Source organism: Pimephales promelas, chromosome 4 (genome assembly GCF_988280905.1).
Source record: "Pimephales promelas chromosome 4, fPimPro1.hap1.1, whole genome shotgun sequence".
NCBI lineage: Eukaryota > Metazoa > Chordata > Actinopteri > Cypriniformes > Leuciscidae > Pimephales > Pimephales promelas.
In genome coordinates this window covers 42,825,385-42,848,171 of record NC_142772.1, presented here as the reverse complement: position 1 = coordinate 42,848,171, position 22,787 = coordinate 42,825,385, and the positions used below count along the sequence as shown (strand labels likewise).

The 22,787-nt window shown below is 39.5% G+C and overlaps 1 protein-coding gene and 1 long non-coding RNA gene across 6 annotated transcripts in view; one reads left to right on the top strand and one right to left on the bottom strand.

Moving 5' to 3' along the window:
• The window catches only part of tet3 (tet methylcytosine dioxygenase 3), a 46,855-nt gene that overhangs the window by 16,336 nt on the left and 7,732 nt on the right, over positions 1–22,787 (bottom strand). For 2 of the 5 annotated variants that reach the window (XM_089130548.1, XM_089130549.1), the window contains exon 3: positions 14,496–14,552. In XM_089130548.1, the coding sequence (XP_088986674.1) occupies positions 14,496–14,552 (57 nt within the window). Of the gene's footprint in view, positions 1–2,310; positions 2,711–14,495; positions 14,553–14,934; positions 15,323–22,787 lie in introns of those variants that run through there. The other 3 variants (XM_039660020.2, XM_039660021.2, XM_039660022.2) reach the window with 3 other exon arrangements.
• On the top strand, positions 2,839–17,333 carry LOC120470440 (uncharacterized). Its single transcript, XR_005620517.2, has 3 exons — positions 2,839–3,742; positions 4,142–4,221; positions 16,372–17,333. It is a non-coding gene; the product is annotated as an uncharacterized LOC120470440 (long non-coding RNA).

Genomic DNA, 22,787 nt, shown 5'->3' with positions numbered 1-22,787 from the left:
ATGTAGGGCAAATACTATTTTCATTTATCAATTGCAGACTAATTCAAACATGCATCATAACATTTTGTCCTGGAATAGTGACATAATCATTGACTTCTATTAACTAGACAACATACTATGACCTGTTTCATCTTGGTATTCTCTGTAAAGTTGCTGCCTGATTTGAGATAAGACTACATAATACTTTGTAAAAGAAATAGTTGTCTTTTGTTGTTCTTTTGCTATCTCTCTGTCTTTTTTTCTCTTTCACAAGAAAACACATTACACAAAGAGTCTATAAAATTGGTTATCACTATATTGTCTAATTTAATTTGTAATTAGGCATATGCTACTAAAATAACCTGAGCTTACCTGTACATTTTTCAAGGTCACAATAAAGACTGCTTCAACTAGATGAGCCAACTGTCTCATGCAAATACAACCCCATTTACAATTACAATACAACTGGTAATGCCCAAGTCAACATACTGAGAAACTCTTCCTGGTTCCTTGTTTTCAAATATCCTCTTTGCTGGTCTCTATTGTGCTTTTTATCTTGAAAGTGTTGTGGAAACTCCTAACTGGCTCCAGATAAGTTAAAGTGCAATATCACCATGCAACCATTTTGTGGCACTTTTAAGTGGTAATGTCTCTCTAAAACACAACATATTATCATACATTTATGTGAATGATTTTTATAATCCTTTCAGTATTCTTCTATGTGAAAGAGTGGATAAAATTAAAACCTGTTTGCTGCACAGAAGACAAACACATAGAACGTTGTCCATGGTGAAGGCATATCTTAGAAAAGAGGACCTTGTGGTTTTATCATGTTAACTAAATAAATTAATAAAACACCCATGAAAAAAACTCTACTAACATACAAAACTCTGTCTTTTCGGATGTCATAAGCAGTAATTCTGTAGTAGCATCTACAATATTTGAGTATAAGATTTTCTTTTCCATTAAATTAAGTTGTTTAGACTACAAAGACAAGACTTTGAATTCACCTTAAAGGGGCACTTGGCAACTCTAATAATTTCTTCGTTGATTTTCACTTTTGTTGTCGTATGTTCTCATCGAGCTCCCCGTACAGCTGTGCGGCGTATATTTTCATAATAAAAACTCACTCGCGGCACCTTCCTCCCTCTTTCTATCGCTGCTCACGTGCATTTGTTATTATCCGAGCCAGACAACTTAATCGGGTGGAGCTATATCTTCTGAGTGGGTAATACATGATACACAGTATCATAGAATTATGTCGAATTGCTATAAAGCAGTTTGTATTTCTCGCTCGTTCTCTCTTCTCACGAGACTTCCTATTTCCAACTTACTGGGATGTTAGTTCCCATGTTGCAAGGACGGTTTTCCACCTAGGGACACTGTGGAAAGCGGGGAAAGTCACAACTCTCTCCAAAACAGGTTAGTGAACCATTCAAATGATTTCTAAATGGTTTTATTAAGTTGAAATAGTTGTCAAGAGCCCCTTTAACTGATGGTGCCTGTTTGGACCCCCATGGGCAGTGTGCCAGCCACTGAGCAGACAGTTTGTGCGTGTGTGTGTTTCAAAGGCATGTGTCAGACTAGTACCCCATTTACCAACAATGGTCACACTTTAACTCTTCAAAAAAAGCCGAACCACACAAGTGTCACAACAGGCTATTTTTCCTCTTTTTAGTGATGCAATAAACACCCATGTGCATACCATCACGCAGAAAACTTTCGCAGTATAGTCTTCATTAGAATAGACTTCACTACACGCAAGAAAAGCACGAAATAGTTTGCATTCTAAACAGAGAGTTGATTTATTACATGTGCCATGCAAGATGTGTACCAGATTCTTTGGATCAGTGACACATATATATGCCGTACACCTGCAAATACACACCTGTCTGACAGCAGAAAGCACGTGCTTAGGCAATTATCTAAGGTGTGCCAGAGCTTTGATCGCTGCCAAAACTATCTCCCTTTTCTTACAGACAGAGAGCTGCTACTACTACTACCAAAACATTAACACGCCCAACCAGAAGAGACTGTAAAACCGGTTTTACTCAGAAGTATGAGGTGCCCTATGGTGCATCTACTATGTCTCAGAAATGACAATTAACAGAGCTGTCTCAGAGGTTGACAGCACAATGCAAAAAACAAACAAAAACAAACAAAAAACAGAGAGAGTGTGGATGTTATTTAAAGCCTAGTAGTAGACAGCTGAGCACAGTAAGACACACAACACCCCCCTTCCCGTTCCCCGTCCTCCGGTGCCTTTCACAATCGAAATACAAAGCTCGAGCGTACAGAGAGAGAGAAATGAACAGATTGGCGTCTACTCACAGTGGTCTAGCTGTCCCAATAACGTTGCTGGAGAGACAAAGGTGGGAAATGTGGACAAGAAAGTGCATGGAATACAGCTTTCGAGACAGTGCCAAATAAAAAAAAAAAGAAGCAGCAGCAGCCAGCTGGTGGAAATCCACTATGGGTACTTTCTCTCTTTCTTTATTTCTTTCTCTCCCTCTCTTCTCAGTCAGCCAGGCAGTGCGGCACACGGACGCGCACACACACACGCACGCACGCACTCTTGTCATACACACCTCCCCCACGCACGCACACACACTCACTCCGTTTCTCTTCCTATCGCCACTGTCGTTTCTCTCTTTCTCCCTCTCTCATTATGTCTTTCTGCTCCTCCCTTCCCTTTTTCTATATTCTCCTTCTTCTTTCTGCTTTTTGCATTCACCGTCTGCTTTGCCTTACAGCCCCCACCTCTCTCTCTCTCTCTCTTTCATTTGCTCGTTCACTCCCTCCCCCTCCCTCGTTTTCTCCCTCCCTTCGTTTTTCTCCTCCCCCTCCTCTTTTCTGTGTGTGCAGAGTGAGAGAGGCCATTATCTGAGCCACACTGGGCACGTACGATGGAATGGTGGATAGTGCAGGAAATACAGCAGCTACAAAGCGTAGAGAGCAAGAGAAAGCACGAGTGGCTGGCTACTGTGCTAAATAAAGGAATATATGGACACAGATCTACGGCTAATGTGAAAGCAGAGATGCATGCACAACAAAAATGAGCAGCTATATTACTGTAGAGGTGTTTTGGTCTGCATAAGATGGAGGCTGCAGTGGTTAAATGTCATCACACCACAGCTGCCATTTAGTGTTTAAGAATTATACTATCAAAAAAAATAAATAAATAAATATAAGAAAGGGAAATTACTGGCTACGATATATTTATTCCTGTCATTACCGTCCTCAATAGTTCACAAAACATCATAAGACTGGCAGAAGCTGGCAGAAGATCCTTCCGGACAAAACATGTACAAGTGCTGCAGCTTAAACCAAATCACGTGAGACTGTCAAACAGTGAAAGGAATGGCAGTCGTCTACATCATATACGAAGCATATACATGGGTGCGCTTATATAGACCACAGATATAAGAGTCAAGCAGCAGCAACCAAGTCTTGAAGCCGAGGTACAGGATGTGAGGGGAAAAGCGCAGCGACTCAGAAGCAACCACAAGGTACAGGGAGGTTAACGGGAACTGCAGAGAAATAGGAAGCTCAAAGTTTTGAGGGAAAAGACAACGAACGACACATAACACACATGCGTTTGTGCACAATTTTGCTTCTATTTAACTATTTTGACTCGTCAATGGCGTTTATTCTGCTCGGAAGCGAGACAGGGTGACGAGGTGCAATTGCAGTGATACAGAAGGTGCAATGTTCGTGTGCCGGACTCAAGGCTAGGGAAGCGCAGAAGATAGACACCACGATGGTAAGTGAGCGTTCAGTGTAAAAGATGAATTTGGTCATAATCGTGTTCTGCTTTCCCTTTTCTGAGCCACTCTTGCTCTTTCTTTCCTGTCTAAACACTTTGTTTCATGCCAACCAATCTCCTCGAACTCCGAAGCTTCTCACACTCGCTCTTTTGCTGGCATCTTTTCTATCTTTACCTCTCCCTTTTCTCCATGAGCTTATTTTTGGACTCGTTCTGTTCAGAGAAAAATATGGCAATCGTCTTTGACAGCCGCTTTTGCATTATGAGGGAGCGATCGCACACCGCGTAACACGCAATTTTGTATAAACCAGCATAACCTCGTGCTATGTCCGCGACTCTCTTGTTTTGTCGTCCTTCCTTATGATCAGTGTCTTTCTCTCCCGCTCGCCCTGCCAGTTGGATCGCCACCATCAACACAGTGAAGGCAAGGCAACCCCATGGACAAACATACACAGACCCAAAGCCCGAGCGGAGAGGTAAAGTGCACTGTCACCAGCGGAGGAGAAATGCGTGAATGAGAGGGAGGGAAAATGGAGAGTGGGAAACGTTGTGACGTTGCAGTTGCATCACCACGTTTATTCAATGCTCCCAGTCGGCGATAGAGGGCTGGGCAGATGTGTCATAACACAAAATGTAGATGTGCCTCCCCTTACACACATACACATTAGCCCGTCTAAGTGTAATCCCTCACTCCTTTCAGCGTGACACAGCAGTTCTTGTGCCCTGCAGTTACCTCACGCTTACTATTACAAGTTACGGTGCATCTATGCTGAGAGGAGCGAAACCGGAGCACTAACAAAATATTCAGCAATGCGGAGCTGACATAACACTGATTACGTGGTAACATTCCTACAAGCATTATTTTGTTAACCCACAAGATGTCTTTGGACTTTATTATCGGGTGAATGATTTCCCGCCAATTTTTTGTTAATGCTGCTAACGAACAATGAACCTTTAACACACCATAAATAGACATAAATCAGGTGAACTGACACGATTTAAGCATGTAAACAAACATACACACATTTAAAGGGATAGTTCACCCAAAAATTTAAATTCTATCATCATTTACTCATCCTCATGTCGTAACAAACCAACAGCATTGGACCCCACCGAATTTCATTGTATGAACAAAAAAACTAAAACTGAAATTTGAAAATGCATACATGTTTGGTGAGTAAATAATGACCGAATGATCATTTTGGGTGAACTGTCACTTTAACAAACTGACGTGACAAGCTGGTTGCTAATATTGAAAGACAAAAATGATACATACCTGTCCTATATGATCGGCTCTACTAAACCAAACAAAAAAATCTTGATTCTTCACAAGTATGGACCTTTGCTTCTGCATTTCAGTAAATGCCCGAGATGCCTTGTGTCTTTTAAAATATGAGAAATCTAAACCAAGCAAGCCACAAACATCCAGATTGTCACAAGGCAGCTGATCATTGATCCAAACACAAGAGACACGGGGGAAGTGAAACTACACTACAGGTCTCAGAAAGACCATGGTAATACACGGAAAGATTTGGCATTTCAAAACCATAAAAAAGGTCACCACTAAATGCTCTTTCTTGCAAGTTACTACTCATCAGTTGAGTCTCACCTGAATCTTAAACCACCATTAGAATACAAGACGTTCAAGGTCAAACTTGAGATAGGAGAGTCGTTGACCTACTACCAATAGTAGACAGGAACTGAAATTCGCAGAAATAGCTTGCTGTGGCAGTTATCCATTAAAAACTATGAACAGACATTGTGTTTGATTTAACCAACCACAACATTGACAGAGTATGCCTTGGATTAGTGATGAATTACACTGATAGATTGGCCAGGCTGATTTTGAGAATACTGAATGTAAAAGTTCTGGGTTTCAACCACCAAGTCTTAGGAAAACAACACAAATAATTCAACAATTATTTACCAGCAACATTTAAAGAATACTCATGTTTGATTAGGAACTCCGTTTCATAATGTTCATTCTCAGATTGGCAAGTTCTCTGAAAAATGATGACTGACACCTTAGTTGTTACGGTATTTGATCATTTCAGTCTTTTTGTCTTTTGGTTCATCAGTGTAGAGTGACTCATCTGTTGCGCACAATCACCCACATTCACCAAAAAGGGAGAAAAAAAAATAATCAAACCCCCACCCACACAGAACCACCTACAGAAAAACTGACAGAAACACACACCCATAGGAAACAAGCAAACACAAACACACAAGAATTCAAACATTTCTGTGAAATAACTCATGAAGCATGTGAGGTTAAACATATTATTACTGTGTAAAGTGTTTTAGGATGGAATGTATAGATTCTAAATACTGCATTTTAAGTATTCTGTAAATATCTAAATGAAACAAACTGTTTAAAAAATTAATTGGATTAGAATAAAGAAAGATAACGGCTTGATCTTGTTTGGTCTGCTTAAAGGGTTAGTTCACCCAAAAATGAAAATTAAGTCATTAATTACTCACCCCCATGCTGTACCAACCCCGTAAGACCTTCGTTCATCTTCGGAACACAAATGAAGATATTTTTGATTAAATTTGAGAGCTAGATCACTGCCACATATGCACCCTAAGGGATTGAAACTTGACTGCCCAGAAAGTCAATGAAGAAAATGTTTAAATATTCCATGTGACTACAGTGGCTTAAGTATAAGTTTATCAAGCGACGAGAATACTTTTTGTTTGAAAAAAAACAACAAAAATAACGACTTTATCCAACTATTCCTTTTCTTCCTTGTAGGCCTGAGACGAGAGTTCAAGAGATTTCCACGACGCATGCGCAAGAACTGAACTAGAAGGAGTAGAAGAAGATGCATCGTGGAAATCTCTTGAAGTCTTGTCTCAGGCCTACAAGGAAGAAAAGGAATAGTTGAAAAAAGTCGTTATTTTAGTTGTTTTTTCCGCACAAAAAGTATTCTCGTCGCTTCTTCAATGACTTTCTGGGCCGTCAAGTTTCAATCCCTTAGGGTGCCTATGTAGCAGTGATCCAGCTCTCAAATTTAATCGAAAATATCTTCATTTGTGTTCCGAAGATGAACAAAGGTCTTACGGGGTTGGTACAATGGGGGTGAGTAATTAATGACTTATTTTCATTTTTGGGTGAACTAACCCTTTAAGCACAGTTTAGCCTAGTATCCCCAAAGAAAATTGGTAACAAAGCCAACTTTCCTTTAAAACACAACTTTCCATCTCTCTCAGAAACCCTCCCTCCCTTTCATTATCTATATTTGTTTCCTAAACCTCTCCCTCCCGTCCAGAGATGAAACACTTTCACATGAACAGATAAAACATGCCTGCGCAAAACTAGGGGCCCAACGAGAGGCTAATCCATGGAAGGGTTTTTAAACATGCTTTCTAAGAAATGTATATGACCGCGTGTGAGGGCACACGTGCACACTAAAACGAATGCAGAACACTTGTGTGCTTACATGCCGATGCAAATAAGCTTAGGGTCACTGAGTGCATGAGGTCTGGGGCAGATCATGAATGGTACAGACAGTCATTGCATCAAGGCATCTACTTGTTTCTCTTAACTTACCTTTCCATTTTTGTAATTCCCATTTCTTTATTTTTATTTTTCCCATATCTTTAGTTCTTCCTATTGTTTTCAATTTCCTCCCTCCCTCCCAACCTCGTCCTCTTTCTGTTTGCGTGCACCTTATTTTTGGCATCCCCTGAAGTGATGCCTCTTTTTTGAGGGCATGGCTGGTAGGTCTGTGAGGTGTAGGATGTTGAATGTAAATGTCTGTGTGTGCGTGTCATAATTCGTCCTGCCTGACACATGGCACATGCAAGTCAGCACGCACAACTCAGCTGAGAGCCCCCTCCTCATTTTAGCCCACAAATACTCACAAAGGGAAAGAGAGAGACAGACCAAGAGAAAGAGAGAGAAAGTGAGGGGGAAGCAAAGCAGAAAAGACAGGGAAAGAGGGGGAAGGGAAGGGAGGAGCGACCCTCATCACTCAGTAAGATGGTGGGAAAGGAGGAGGTATACGAGACGGAGGAATAACACAGCCTAAAGAGTGGTCTTTGTCCAAAAAGTTTTGGAGGAGAAGGAAAAAAAACCTGGTGAAATTTGATGAGGGGGATACAAGAGAGAGGAAAGCAGAAAATAGCAGACTGGTAAAGAGATGAAGGCTTGAAAGAGAAGAAGGACAGAGAGAATTGAAAGACCATCATGCTGAAGGAGATAGATAGATGACATCATGCAGATCTCTTTCAAAAGAAAAAAAAAAGAAACTAGATCCATAACCCAGTCTAGGTTGGCTATCTACGGCTGAGAATATAATACATCAAATAATTATTTAAAAAAAGCCTCAAAACTCAATCTATGTTGGGCAAAAACCCGCCATTATTAACCCAAAAACCTTATTCTGCTCAACTTCTATGGCAAAAGCAGCAATAAAAGAGAGAGAATACTATCTCTAGACTCCAGTTCTGCAGTGGCTTGTTGCCAGCCTTGTTTCTCTCAGGAGTAAGGCTAAGATTAGCTCCCCATATGTTCAAGTCAGGCGTAGCTGCTCTTAAAGGGCCAGGGTCTCTTTGAAAATGGTACAAATTACACTGCAGCAATGGGCTGTTTTCTCTCAGCCTCTCTTTCACATACAGTTGAGCACAAATGCACATCAGCCTATATATATATATATTTATATATGATATTTTATAAACATTTATTGACTGTTTTTTGATAATAATTGATGTTTTTTAACACCTAGTATTGATTAATATTAACCAGTATTAAAGTGATAACTAAAATAGCATATGACTCTAAGACTGGTGTTAGCTTTGACATCACAGGTCTAAATAACATTTTAGAATTATATTTAAAAAAAAATAAGATTATCTAACCAACATCAATGGTATTGTCTGTATTTGTGTGTCTTTGTGTATGTGAATGTATGCATGTAGAAATTACAAAATCACCAGGGGTCAAGGATAAGATGAAAAGAGAGATAACACACCAATACTGAACAGTTCTCATCTGATGTGCCAGAGTACATCCTGTCCATTCATGTTTCATTAACTGCAGTAGGGCAATCACCCATTCCACAGGAGAGTTTCAGCCACAAGCCAATGTGAAGGGCAAACATATTAATGCATGTGTGGTTGACTTTACCCAACATAAGTTTGAGAACACCTAGGTACAAATGTCCTAGATAGAGACAGTATTTTGGTTAAAAAATGTCTTGGGACACCAAACAATGGTTTCACACCATGTCCTCCTTCCGAACATAACAAACAACAAGCTAGAAAAGTGGGTACTTTCTCTGCCACTAGAGTCCATCTATCCTCAATCTACTTTTTACGTCACTGGCCATAAAAACAGATAGCCTTTCCCAAATTCAAGCCATTGGTTGTAATGAAATAAAAAACAAACCAAGTAATGTCTCTGCAGCATTTTAACATCAACATTCAAAATTGTAACCTTTATCTATACAACTTATTTTGGTTATTGTATTATCTTAAACGCATCTGCACACACACAAATGCAATATTTCAGGCCATGCATGATGGTTCAGCACACAAGCTGACAAGGATCTGCAAGCATTTATCAGTTTCCAGCCTCCTGATATTGATCAAGCCTGGATAGTTGAAGCTGACGGTCTGAAATCATTTTAGTATGTTTAGCCTGCTTTGAGAAGAATCCTGCATATGTTTAATGTTAACACCTTTCTCTTTCTATCTTATGCATGCACACACACTTTTAATAATAATGCTAAAAATTTAGTATGTTTAACATTTTGAACTACAAGGACACTGGCATTTCCTCATAATATAGGGGCTTGGCCAGGATCCTGAATACACACCACAATATAAGGACTTTGGGTCCTCATTATGTAGGTCAAACCAGTGTATACACACACACACACACACTTGACATTTAAAAATGCAAAACAGGAAGCATGGTTTGATGAGGTGTCATTTTTTGGAAGTTAAAAAAGTGTTTGTATTCCAGATTAATTTGTAGAGACAATTAGTAGTTCAGTCATGAAAGTTTATAGGGTGCAGGCTGATTTTACATGCAATCTGCAAGCAATCACATGACTGCATAGCACAAGCTGACTGGCCTCTATTGATCCTGCAGCCAATGAGATTGCTTGTTCAAAGTTTAAATGTCATTTGTGACCCGTGCTGGCAAAATTAATCACAGTGAGCAAATTTTCAAAAATGTTCTTGTTATATTTATTCTCATTAAAAAAAAAAAAAAAAACTTAAAAATGAATATGATTTGTTGGAATCAGACAAAAAAAAATAATGGAGCTACACCTGTCTGAATCACCAGTTTTCAAGAAATGAGCTGAAAAATGTATGCACTGTAAACACATATTTTGTTTCTAATTAAACTTATTCTTTTATGTTTAGTAAAAACATGCTATCATTACTAAGCAACATTAGTTGTTTGTACTATTTAGCTGAAAAAGATTCATTGCACTAATCAGGTTTAGCAAAGATTACTTGGTATGTTTAGTTTCATAAGGAAGGGTAGGGGGGCTAATTCACGTGAAAAGACCTGCGTTTAACGTGTGTCCTACACCTGGCGGGACGAGCACAGGCCTTGGCAGCAGACGGTATTGAGAGTTAACAGAGGTTTAGATGTGAGAGGGAGGAATTATTGAATTATTGTTTCATTTCTAGTCACCACAATGGTGATAAGTAGCTGCTTTAACTGTGTGTTTAAAAGGCACAATTGTTGTAGCAAAAAAAGCCAAGAGTAAAGTGATCCAGGAATGACTGCATATTGATGGTGTCATCAATAAAGATTATGGGCCCTAACGATTTGAAACATAAGTATCAAGCGCGTAGCGCAAGTAACTTTGTGGGCGGGTCTTGGGTGCTGTTGCCATTTTACCGGCGGGATAAATGACTCTTGCGCCCGACACAAGTTTAAAAGGGGTTGGTGTGAAATAGCTTGCGTAACGTGAAATAAACCAATCAGAGCGTCATATCAATCAGAGCGTCATATCACATTCCCTTTAAGAGCAGGTCCACATGTTGCATAACGAATGTTATTATTATGACAAATGTTTGCGTGCGAGAGAGAGAGAGAGAGGCCACCTCCTCCTCCTCCTCTCCTCTTTGCCAGGCGAAGCTCACGCCTACGTCTCTTCCAATAAGCGCAGAGCCCGGGTCTCTTTAAACCGGGCCCTAGTCCACGTGCGTCTGTGGAGGGAAAAGCCCGATTTGCCCAGGTGCAAAATAGGAATGATACATGATACATGCGTCAGTGTACAAAGTCATTTGCGCCAGGGGCAAGATAGGGCCCTATAAGTCATTAGCACTTAATTTCATCTAGAGTTGAATCTCTTATTGTCTGGGCCTTCCATATGATTGATAAGAAAGTCAGCAGGTTTTTACAGCAGGAAATCATACAGAATTGTTATAAGTTGAACAATTGCAAAAACATTATGCAGAATTTTATTTAAAAAGCCATGTTATTTTGTCACACAGACATCAACAATCAGCATATGAATCCCAACAATGGTGACACCCAAATGAAAAGCTTCATGTTGCTGGATGCTGGGTAAATATTCTTAGAAAGTGAATTAATGATTTTCAGTAAAAACTACTGATGTAAACTTGATTCATCTACTGCACCCACTTAAGATTATATGTTAATACAACTCAACATGTTTAGTTTCAGCTTGTGTAAAAACTAAAGTGGTAAATTGCAATGGGTTTCCACGCGATTTGCGAATAAAGTCAACTAATTCAAGTTAAGGGTCTGGGTGGTTTTCAGGAAAGATTTAGGAAGGTACACCTCTCAGAAAACAAACAAATAAAGATAATTGTTGCATGTCTATTTATGCAGCAGCAGCATATATTACAAGCTCACAGCAGCATGTCTGTTAATCTGTTACCAGTAGTAACAACTCGCTCTGCAGCAGCAGCAATAATCAACAGCAGAAGCGTGGCAGATCTGGGTGCAGATCTTGATGCATTTGGTCACCAAGACCAAGCACATTATCATGCCATATTCAATAACATGCTAAAATTATGCATAGTTACATAACATAGTTGTCAAGTTTAAACTATAAGAAACATGCTGCGCTTATTATGGATTATTGTAGACAAAATAAAAAAAATATATGAAGGAGTGCCTCGGTCATCAGAAATTTTTTTCTCTACTGTTTCCTTGATGTCCTACCTTGGACCGAAGAGCACCCAGGTTGAACTTTTTTAAAAGGAATTGAGCACGCCACTCATCTTGAATCTAAAAAAATATATATTTTATAATATAATAGACAATATATATATATATATATTTTTTTTTTTTTTAAGTTACAGAATTAATACATATATTATTATATATATTATATATAAGTATTTCATAGCAGGAATGACCCAGTTATAAACCAAAAATATCAAAAAAATTAAAAAGGTAAGAATTTAACTGTTTTTGGAAATTGTTTAATGCAACAAAAACATTTTGCACAGCTAAGAATAGATACAACAAAACAATTCAAAAGTAAAGATGAACAAAAGGTTGTTAAGAATCAATTTAGTGAAATGAAACATGCCTAGTCCTAGTGCGTGCTACTAAGATGGTGGTATATTTAGCTAGAAAAGCCTTTTTAGGTCACTTGCTGGACTTTGGAATGTTTGGTTGGGTGAATAGACAGGGAAAAAAAACAGACCTAATGATGTTACGTAAACTAAGCTCAAACTATAGCTTGTGCATGTGGGTTTTTTTCTTCAGGAAATGGTCATGTGGTGAGAGACACCAGTGCATTAGCTAATTAAAATTGTTTACAGCCATCATTTTTAACATCCTGTTTTCTCAAAAGTGAACTTCCGTTACCGTTAACTCATTGTGGTATCTGTAGAACACAACCAGTCTATACCAGGGTGAATTACAATGTGCCCGTAATTTCAGGAGTGCGATGAAATGAAAACAAGCGGCTTCCTGCCTTTCGCATTACCTTTAAACGCTCACACGCACAAACCATTTCCCCTCACAAGCACACATTCACATATACATACACACAAATACCACATCACGTGAGCAGCCTAATGGGTGGGTCTGAACTATAATTACAGCTGTGATGTCATCTGCCACTCACTGTTGCCGCAAAAAACTAGGTCACTGTTAACCCTTTCCCGTCACACCAGGGGATTCCACACACCTCGAAATGAACCATTACTACAGACTTTCCATGGGCTCTTTTATGCGGTACTGCCTCCCATGCAACTTTCAGAGCCTATTAAACCAATATAAACTGGGGTGATGGTGTACATTTACCCGACAGATCAAACGCTTACAGTAGAATGGCGTCAGCTTTTAAAGTCAATTTTAGAGCACTTTCATGTTATGGTTATCCTCACAACCTACATTACGTCAATCGGAAACCAAGCCAAAGGAAAGAAGAAGCACTACACAGAAATGACACCTCTTCAAGCAGTCTTGGAGTAATTATATAACAATACAACTCAACATCACCGCATGCTAAGTGTCGCATCATAGCAAAATTCCTAACAAAGCTTGACAATGCCAATCCAAAGTCATCCAAATTCAAATTATTTTGAGAGCAAATAAGCATGTGATGCGAGCCATCTTCTCACGGCAAACTGGCAATTTGTGGCCGAGCGACAACAATGCACGACAGATGAAGGGCATATTGGCCAACTGGTGTAAGTGGCAAAATTTGATACTAATTTTAGGCAAGCAAGATTTAGTTGTACTTTAACTGAACGTGTCTGTGTAAGGTTATGTAATTCTTTGTGAGAGTGTGAAGGTGTACAGGATTTAGCGGCGAAGCACAAAAATAGCCAGTTGGAAATGAACTGGCATGGATTATAAGAAAAGTGAATCCTGGCCGAAGCTGTAGCTAAACCTGCCATGGTGTATTCAGAGCGCCGCTGCATGTCGAGACTGTCTGCTTGATTTTGCAGCAGTTGCACCAATCACGATTACTCCTACGTGTAATTCAGCATATTTGTTGCGAGTAATTCGCCACTAAAGCTCTCAAGCTCGCCGGGTCTCTCTACCTCTGACGCGACATGTTACTCAAGTCCATAAACACTCCGCCACGTGCTCGCTCACATGGACACACAAATACCAGCACCGTCACCGCGCATGCGTGCACGCATGTGACCCACTAACTTCTACTCCCTTTACCTCAGATGACTGGAAACTTTGGCAGTCCCGCCTGCCACTCTTTTCTCTGTTCCCAGGCTTGACACAGAGCGCAGAGAAAAAGGAAGACAGACAGACTGACAGACTGAGCGAGAAAGAGAAAGTGTGAGAGAGAGAGAGAGAGAGAGAGAGAGGCCACCTCCTCCTCCTCTCCTCTTTGCCAGGCGAAGCTCACGCCTACGTCTCTTCCAATAAGCGCAGAGCCCGGGTCTCTTTAAACCGGGCCCTAGTCCACGAGATTGTCCGCTCGCCCCATTCTCGCTCGAAGAAGACACTACAGTACACTACTGCGAAATGGACCTCGCATAAGTACTAGGATCTGAAATGGAGGCCACAAACACTGAGTCACACCTGCAGCACACAGGTGGATGCCTGAACACAGCTGTCACTGTCACGCTGCATCTGGGCACGCATTGAGCCTGTTGAGTCACGCAAAACACACAAATCATCAACTGCATCTAAATATTGTTTTACCGTTTCTCATTCATAGCCACGCGCTGAAGAAAACCTCAGGGAACTAGAGGACTATCAAATATAGTTGACATGTGCTGTAACAAGATACATGCAGAGAGACAGCTGGCCAAAGGTTATTTAGCTCACCTCTTTCGCCAGGTTTGGGATTATGGACTGGGTTTTTACGTCTTCAATATATTCCACCTTACGGGACAATCATGTAAAAAGAAAGAGAGAAAAAAATAGATTGAGATCAATCAATAACCATCAATGACAATGAAAATACCATATCATAATCCAAACATTCATAACCCATGATAATTATTGAGAAAAGAAAGGTTTTGAGACAAAAAGGTTTTACTTATGACAAGGCTCATTTACATGCATAAAACAGAACATGTTAAATAAATGATCAAATTCTGCCCTTTATATTTATACAACCCTTCCAATTATGACATAAAAAGACATGTGAGCTAGTTGTTTCTGACCCCAGCTTTACTATAAACCATTGCTGTTCAGAAGCCCCCCCCCCCCCCCATCTGCCATTACTGTCCGTCATTTTTTCCCTGTGCTAATAAATATTTACCTACTCAGCCTCGCTGCCTTTGCGTGTTGCTCTTCGGTGTCGAGAGGTATCCCCCATCAGAAGACCCGGAGCATTCTCTCTGCGTCCCCCCACCTCTCTCTCGCTCTCTTTCTGTCTGTCTTTCTTTATCTTTCTTTTCTTCTCCCTCTCTCTTCTGGTCTCTGTCCATTCAGGAAGCCATCTTGTGTTCTTAATCCTGTTTTACATTAGCTCTCGTACGCTCTTTCGTTCTCGCCCTCCCTGCCTCTCTCTCTCTCTCTCTCTCTCTCACTTCCTCCAATTCATGGCTCGACCACATATACACAGAAGAGCATTTTTTTTAAAAGGCAGTGTGATCGCTATCACTGCTGCACTATAGCCTCCTCCCTCTCTTTCTTTTACTCTACCCCCCTTCCCCCCCCCTCCAAACGAAAAAGCTAACAGAATACGTGATGTGAATACTCCCCCCGCCTCCTTTCCGACCTACACACACACTCAACAAACGCACGCAAGGCGGCGTCACGCCACCGATAGCTCACAAAGAGCGGCCGTCGGCCAATCGGAGGCGAGCATGAGCACTGCTGCTAGGGTAAAACAGACAAGGGGAGAGAGAGAATGAGCGAGAGACATAGAGAGAGAGAGAGCGAGAGCGCGAGGGCGGGATGTGCTGGATAAAGAAGAGAAGAGGGCGCGTGCTGTGAACAATGCGTGTGCATGTGCGTCTGTGCGTTTCAGACTGGGGGGAAGGGTTTCTCTCTCTTGCGCTGTGGCTGTCAATTATCTAACCCGGCTTGCCTGCCTTAAACAATGGCTCTGGAATGTGGTATCACTGAAGACCATCTGTGTCTCGGCTGCCTGCAACAACTGGACTGGACTGCACACGTGCATGTGCACGCCGTGTCTTTGGTACCATGACGCAGACGAACAATGTCACTGACAGACGAAAACACACATATTCTGGATCCTCTTGATCCAGCCAGTGACACACGGAAACATACAAACTCGTTTTCTTCCGTTCCGCCAACCAAAAAATTAGCCCATATGAGAACGTAACACCATTTTACATTTGTCTGATCTTACATTGCATCGCAAATGCTAGTCAAATCGCAGCTGTTTTAAACGCGCAGGAATGACAGACTGTGCAAAGCACGTGTGCATGCTTAAAATAGCACTACAAATGCTCCGATTTCAATATTTCAAAGTATATAAACAATACAGACTGCAACCTCTGCTGGCCAGACCTACAAAAGCCTGCTAGATGGAAATGCGCGACTAAGGTTATTTCGAGTGCAACCAAACTGACGACGAAAGGTTAGTAGCGTACGTGCTTCCATTCATTAATCAGAAAACAGCAACTGCGAATAACAAAATCAGAAATGTGAAAATTAAAGAGATCACAATTTAATTTGCTTTAATTTGACTTCATAATCCTCAGGATTTGCCTGTATTTTCCTTCAGCAGAGACGTGGAGGACGGGAGTGGAGGGAAGCATGCGCTCGGGCTTTCGAAGAACCAGCGGACGTTTGGTGACGCAGCAGTTGTGATGAGAGTGGATTACGCAGCGTGGGAGTTCCAGTAACACCGTGTTCGTGCATGTGTGCATCTGCGTGAAGGCTTGCAGTAACCACAAGACTAGGGAGGGTTGCGCTGTGGCACCAAATTTCTGTTTAACTTTTTTTCTTAACGCTTCAAGCATCATAAGAAACGACGTGAATGTAATTTTGAGGTCTTGCCCAATGGAATCGTCAAAAGGATGTTCTACTGACGGAGAGAGTTGTGGTGCAAATGCATTCAGGATGCCTGCCGTCCTCCTGATGTTATCTCTTCTGTTTGCTTTGATACAGGCTGAATCACCTGGTTCGTCATGAGAGCCAAAGTGCCTAAGTGGTCATTAATCTCCTTCCTAGCACTCTCATAACAGGCCAGGTGATTCAAGCTGTATCAAAGCAAATCCCCTTTAGGCTGTCTGAAAATTCATAATCCTACCTGTGACCCCCCTCCCCGCCCCCCAACCCAATTATACGCACACGCGAACGTAAAGTTCTCGTGGGTAGACTGCAGAAACATCATTAGGGCTTCATTGTCAATGAATTGCAAAGGTGTGTGAGCCTGAGTGACTTTAAATGAGGGTTGAGACATCGTTGTAATAACAGAAGGATTAACAATCCTAATTAACTCCCTCCTCCCACTTTTGTCAAACAATGGCACCCCAAATTCAACTAATCCACATTGAGTTTCTAAGAACCTGCTCCAATACACACAGACAGTCTTCGGGCCTAGTACTGCACATAAATTGAAAATTTAAACTGCGTTATCAAATCTCATAAAATCTGCCAAACACTTGTCAAGATCATATTTCACCCCAAACTACAGAACATATATTGGGGAATATATATATATATATATATATATATATATATATATATATATATATGAAGAGTTCAGATGCAAAAGCCTCTAAATGCCATTTGAAATTTTCTTCTTTAATGATGATTTTTATCAAACTTGTATATTTAAGTTCAGTAATTTCACTTAAATAACAATTAATAGGTAATTGCCATTGCCATTTAAGTGAAATCACTGAACTTAAATATACAAGTTTGATAAAAATCATCATTAAAGAAGAAAATTTCAAATGGCACTTAGAGGCTTTTGCATCTGAACTCTTCATATATACACTGTAAAAAAAAAAATTCATGATTTGTAATCACAACATTTTTTCTTTTATCAAATCAACTTAGACAATTCATGTAGTTCAAATAACATAATATTCTGAGTTTCTAGTGATTAAATTAATCTCCTTCATTGTATTAACTCAATTTTACCATTTCACTGAACTTAAAATTTTAAGGCAACCAGGTTACTAATTTTTTTTAAGTTAAACCAACAAAGTTTTTTTAAAGAGTATATATATATATAAAAAAAAATTTCCAATCAACATTTTAACAATAATATCTAATATTTCATTGGAATATTGATGTATAATTTATTTTCATATTCATTTGTTTTTTCTCCCAATATATATATATATATATATATATATATATATATAGACCATTTCACAAGATGTAAACAACACTGGTCCAGAAGCACTTCCTGTTTCAGTTTTTTAACACTACATAAAAGCTGGGATAACATACAACCAACAGAACATTTAAAACTGAATAAAAAAGTTAAACAAACATCTTTAAGATGTTTTCTTTACATGTGAAATAAAGAAAACAGTTACAAACTGAAACAGGAAGTGCTTCTGGACCAGTGTTGTTTACATCTTGTGAAATGGTATATATATATATATATATATATATATATATATATATATGAATACATATGAATTCATGACATTTTATTTTTTAAAGTCCTAGTGGCATAGCATAACATGTGAATAAAATATTATTTAAAAAAAATATTTATAATTATGCTCTAAACAATGTGATGATATGAAGGGAAAAAAATACATTTGAAAACTTTTTTTTCTGGATCTCATTACAGTAATGAGAGGGCAATAACTATCATCACTGGGAATAATAAATGCATAACAAAACCAAAAATCTCCTGCAAGCCAAGAGTAGCGTTGCTGTTCTGGAAGAGACACGACCAAATGACAGAGAGAAAAAATAATCATGCAAAAAAGTGCACTACTTTTAATGCATGTGATGTAATAATGCATTCTTTTTAAGATTAATTGTCCACAAAGTATCTCAGTTTCTATTAGTCTTACATGACTGATGCAGCAGCCCTGTTGACAATCTCTATACGCTGTAGCACTGACTGATCCATACTGCAGTGAACGGATCAATAAATGGGCAGTGATAGTCATTTGAGAAGAGCCCTCTTTAGTCATTCATTTTTAAATGCACCTTTTCACATCTAAATCGAATATAATGTAGATTTAGTTCTAAACTGCTTAATGTTGCTTATCTTCCAAACACACAGAAAGCTACAGTAATTATTCTCGTTCAGTTAGTGATTGGGGTTTATTAGCATTATTGAGTGCTGCTACCTGTCATGCATGCTGGGTCCGCATTCATTCGGACTCTCTGATTGGTGGAACCGGGTTTAATGTGATTTGGTTGCCAGGCAATAGTTAAGTCAGCTGATGGTATAGTGCAGAGGTCAGCTCGATAAAATATGGCCAATTTGGACACTGTAGCACAGCAAGGTTTGCTGTTCTAGCTTCTTAAAATATAATATCTTTCCACTTTTAATATCAAATTCAACAAGGCATGTGCTCAGAATAGGTTTTGTGCACACATGGCAAGTGAAAATGTTTTGTGAATCTGGATTAGTTTGCCTTAATGCTACTGGGTTTCTCAGAAATTCAGTGATTTATTAATGAATGTTTTGCTGCACATGTGAGATTTCAACGGGCAGATTTTGGAGCCGGTCTCATTCAAGTGCTCAGTGAAGTGATGAGGAGGGAAAGAGGGTGGGAGAGGAGATGAAGGGGGGGATGGGTGACCCTGACGAACACACAGACAGACATTTAAATCTAATCCACCTCATCCTTTGTCTGATCTTAGCTAGTAAACAAAAACAGCAAACTGGTCTTTTAAAAATGTCTTTGACTGCTTAAAAACAACATCTTGTTATCAGAAGCATATCTATTACTATAGCTAACTATATACTACAACTTAGTTTGAGATAACAATAGGCTACAAGGTTCATTGATAAAATGCTTTGTGAGTGCAACAGTAATAGCAATAAGTATATACAAGTTAAACATTGCCATTTTGTAAGAAACTACTTGACTTTACTGCTTCCAGCATGACTTCATACAGTTGGAAACCAACAGCTTTGTGTCTAACATGTTACACTTACAATTAATAATTTGTTAGACTGTCTGAATGAACTCAGTCACTTTGAATTAAACTGAGTGGCATCAGAAAGATTTTTGAAAAAATAAATGAATGCTTTTTATTCAGCAGGATTAAATGTGAAGGAAAGACATTACAATGTTACAAATGTTACAAGATCCACATCAAATAAACGCTGTTCCTTAAATAGAATAGTTCCCACTAAAATATTAAGAAGCACAAAGGTTTTTGGCATTGATAATAATAATAAATGTGTCTTGAGCACCAAATCAGCATATTAGAATGATTTCAGAAGGATCATGTGACACGGAAGACTGGAGTAATGATGCTGAAAATTCAGCTTTGCCATTACAGGAATAAATTGCACTTTAATAAATATTGAAATATAAAAAAGTTGTTTTGAATTAATAATGTTTTACTGTATTTTAATCAAATAAATGCATCCATGCATGGTGAGCGTAAGAGACTTCTTTCAAAAACATTTACAAAATCTTACCGATCCCGTGTATGTGTACAACACGATGAAATTGAGGAATGCACTTTCAATTTAGAAGCTTGTAGAAAAACGTAGTGCTTTGTTGTGAACTGAAGCTAGTCAGTGCCTGCCCTGGAGTAGTCAGACATCCATCTCTACACATCTACCACCACTTTTTCTTGCTAAAATGTAACCAAAGCATTCCATGCCTTGAATTGTATAGTCAATAATTAAGGAAAACGGAGGGAGATTGGGAAGGAGTATTGTGGTTTCCTGTTACAGAATCAAAGATCTAATTCTGTCTATTTCCCACACAAACACATGGATACCTTTCCTTCAATTGTCCACTTTCTGTTTATCTGCATTTCTCCTTTACACAGTTTCTCTATTTCTTTTGCTTCCTGAACTTCTTTTTGTCTCTCACTCTATCCCTCCCCCGTTCTCCTTCCTCTTCTGTTTGGCCACAGGTCAGCCCCCACGACTAATGGTCAAAGGTCAAAGAGCACAGAGTATATAAAGTAAGGAATTCTCTGCACTGAGCCTCTAAACCTGCTCAAACACATATACACACACAACTGGAACCCATGTGAGTGTGTTTACCCTCAAAATAAAGAAAAAAGATCCTAAACTCTTTGAGCAGCAGTAGAAAAAGTTTGAAAACCAAAAGTAAATTAAGAAATATCACTTGTGGTAATGATTAATAGGAAACATCTCAATTACTATTGCTTCTCAGTTTGCAGAATGGCATCTAATTATTACATTTCTGTGCGTAACTCGCACAGTTTGTGCTTCGGACATGAATGATACCTCAAATTGTGTGGTTTAGCGAGGAGAGCTGTGCTATTACTATTCAAGTAATATTTACTGAATTACACATTTTTTGTCCTTGTAAACAATTGAAATGGACATTAAAAACATACTTAAGATTAACTTTATTAAGTATGATGATAATACTTAAAGGAATACTCCACTTTTTTTGGAAATAGGCTTATTTTACAACTCCCCAAGAGTTAAACAGTTGAGTTTTACCATTTTCGAAGGTATGGGCTATATGCACGCATAAGTTCCGCATTTGACGCAAGGATGCTCGTCAGTTTCCGGTTGGGGAGATTAAAGCGGAGGAAAACAGGGGAAAACGGGATTATGGCAGAGTCTTCAATATTTACTGTCCTTCCGTCTTTGAAACGAAACTTTCATACGTTTAGATGTAATTTTATATATAGTTATGTTTATTTAATATAATTTTTAAAAGAAGCATAAACACAACGGGGGGTGTCTGTTTTATCTGTTTATGTGACTAACGTTTCTTTAGTATAACCATGGAGTATAAAATTCAATATAAATTCTCTGTATTGCATTGGACTCTACGATCGGCGGAAGTTATCGAGCATCCTTAGACCTTCACCGGAAATACCGCTGTGCATAGAGCCCATTCAGCCGATTTTCTGATCAGTAACCAGACAGTTTCTGGTCTCATTGACTTCCATAGTAGGAAAAAAATATACTATGGAAGTCAAAATATACCATGGAAGTCAAAGAGACCAGAAACTGTCTGGTTACTGATATTCTTCTAAAAATCATAAAATCGGCTGAATACATTTGAAAACGGTAAAACTCAACTGTTTAACTCTGGGGGAGTGGTAAAATGAGCCTATTTCCAAAAAAAGTGGAATATCCCTTAACAATAAGGTTTCATTTGTTAACATTATTTAATGTATTAACTAACATGAACTAATAATGAACAATATACACTCACCGGCCACTTTATTAGGTACACCTGTCCAACTGCTCGTTAACACTTAATTTCTAAGCAGCCAATCACATGGCGGCAACTCAGTGCATTTAGGCATGTAGACATGGTCAAGACAATCTCCTGCAGTTCAAACCGAGCATCAGTATGGGGAAGAAAGGTGATTTGAGTGACTTTGAACGTGGCATGATTGTTGGTGCCAGAAGGGCTGGTCTGAGTATTTCAGAAACTGCTAATCTACTGGGATTTTCACGCACAACCATCTCTAGGGTTTACAGAGAATGGTCCGAAAAAGAAAAAACATCCAGTGAGCGGCAGTTCTGTGGGCGGAAATGCCTTGTTGATGCCAGAGGTCAGAGGAGAATGGCCAGACTGGTTCGAGCTGATAGAAGGGCAACAGTGACTCAAATAACCACCCGTTACAACCAAGGTGGGCAGAAGAGCATCTCTGAACGCACAGTACGTCGAACTTTGAGGCAGATGGGCTACAGCAGCAGAAGACCACACCGGGTGCCACTCCTTTCAGCTAAGAACAGGAAACTGAGGCTACAATTTGCACAAGCTCATCGAAATTGGACAATAGAAGATTGGAAAAACGTTGCCTGGTCTGATGAGTCTCGATTTCTGCTGCGACATTCGGATGGTAGGGTCAGAATTTGGCGTCTACAACATGAAAGCATGGATCCATCCTGCCTTGTATCAACGGTTCAGGCTGGTGGTGGTGGTGTCATGGTGTGGGGAATATTTTCTTGGCACTCTTTGGGCCCCTTGGTACCAATTGAGCATCGTTGCAACGCCACAGCCTACCTGAGTATTGTTGCTGACCATGTCC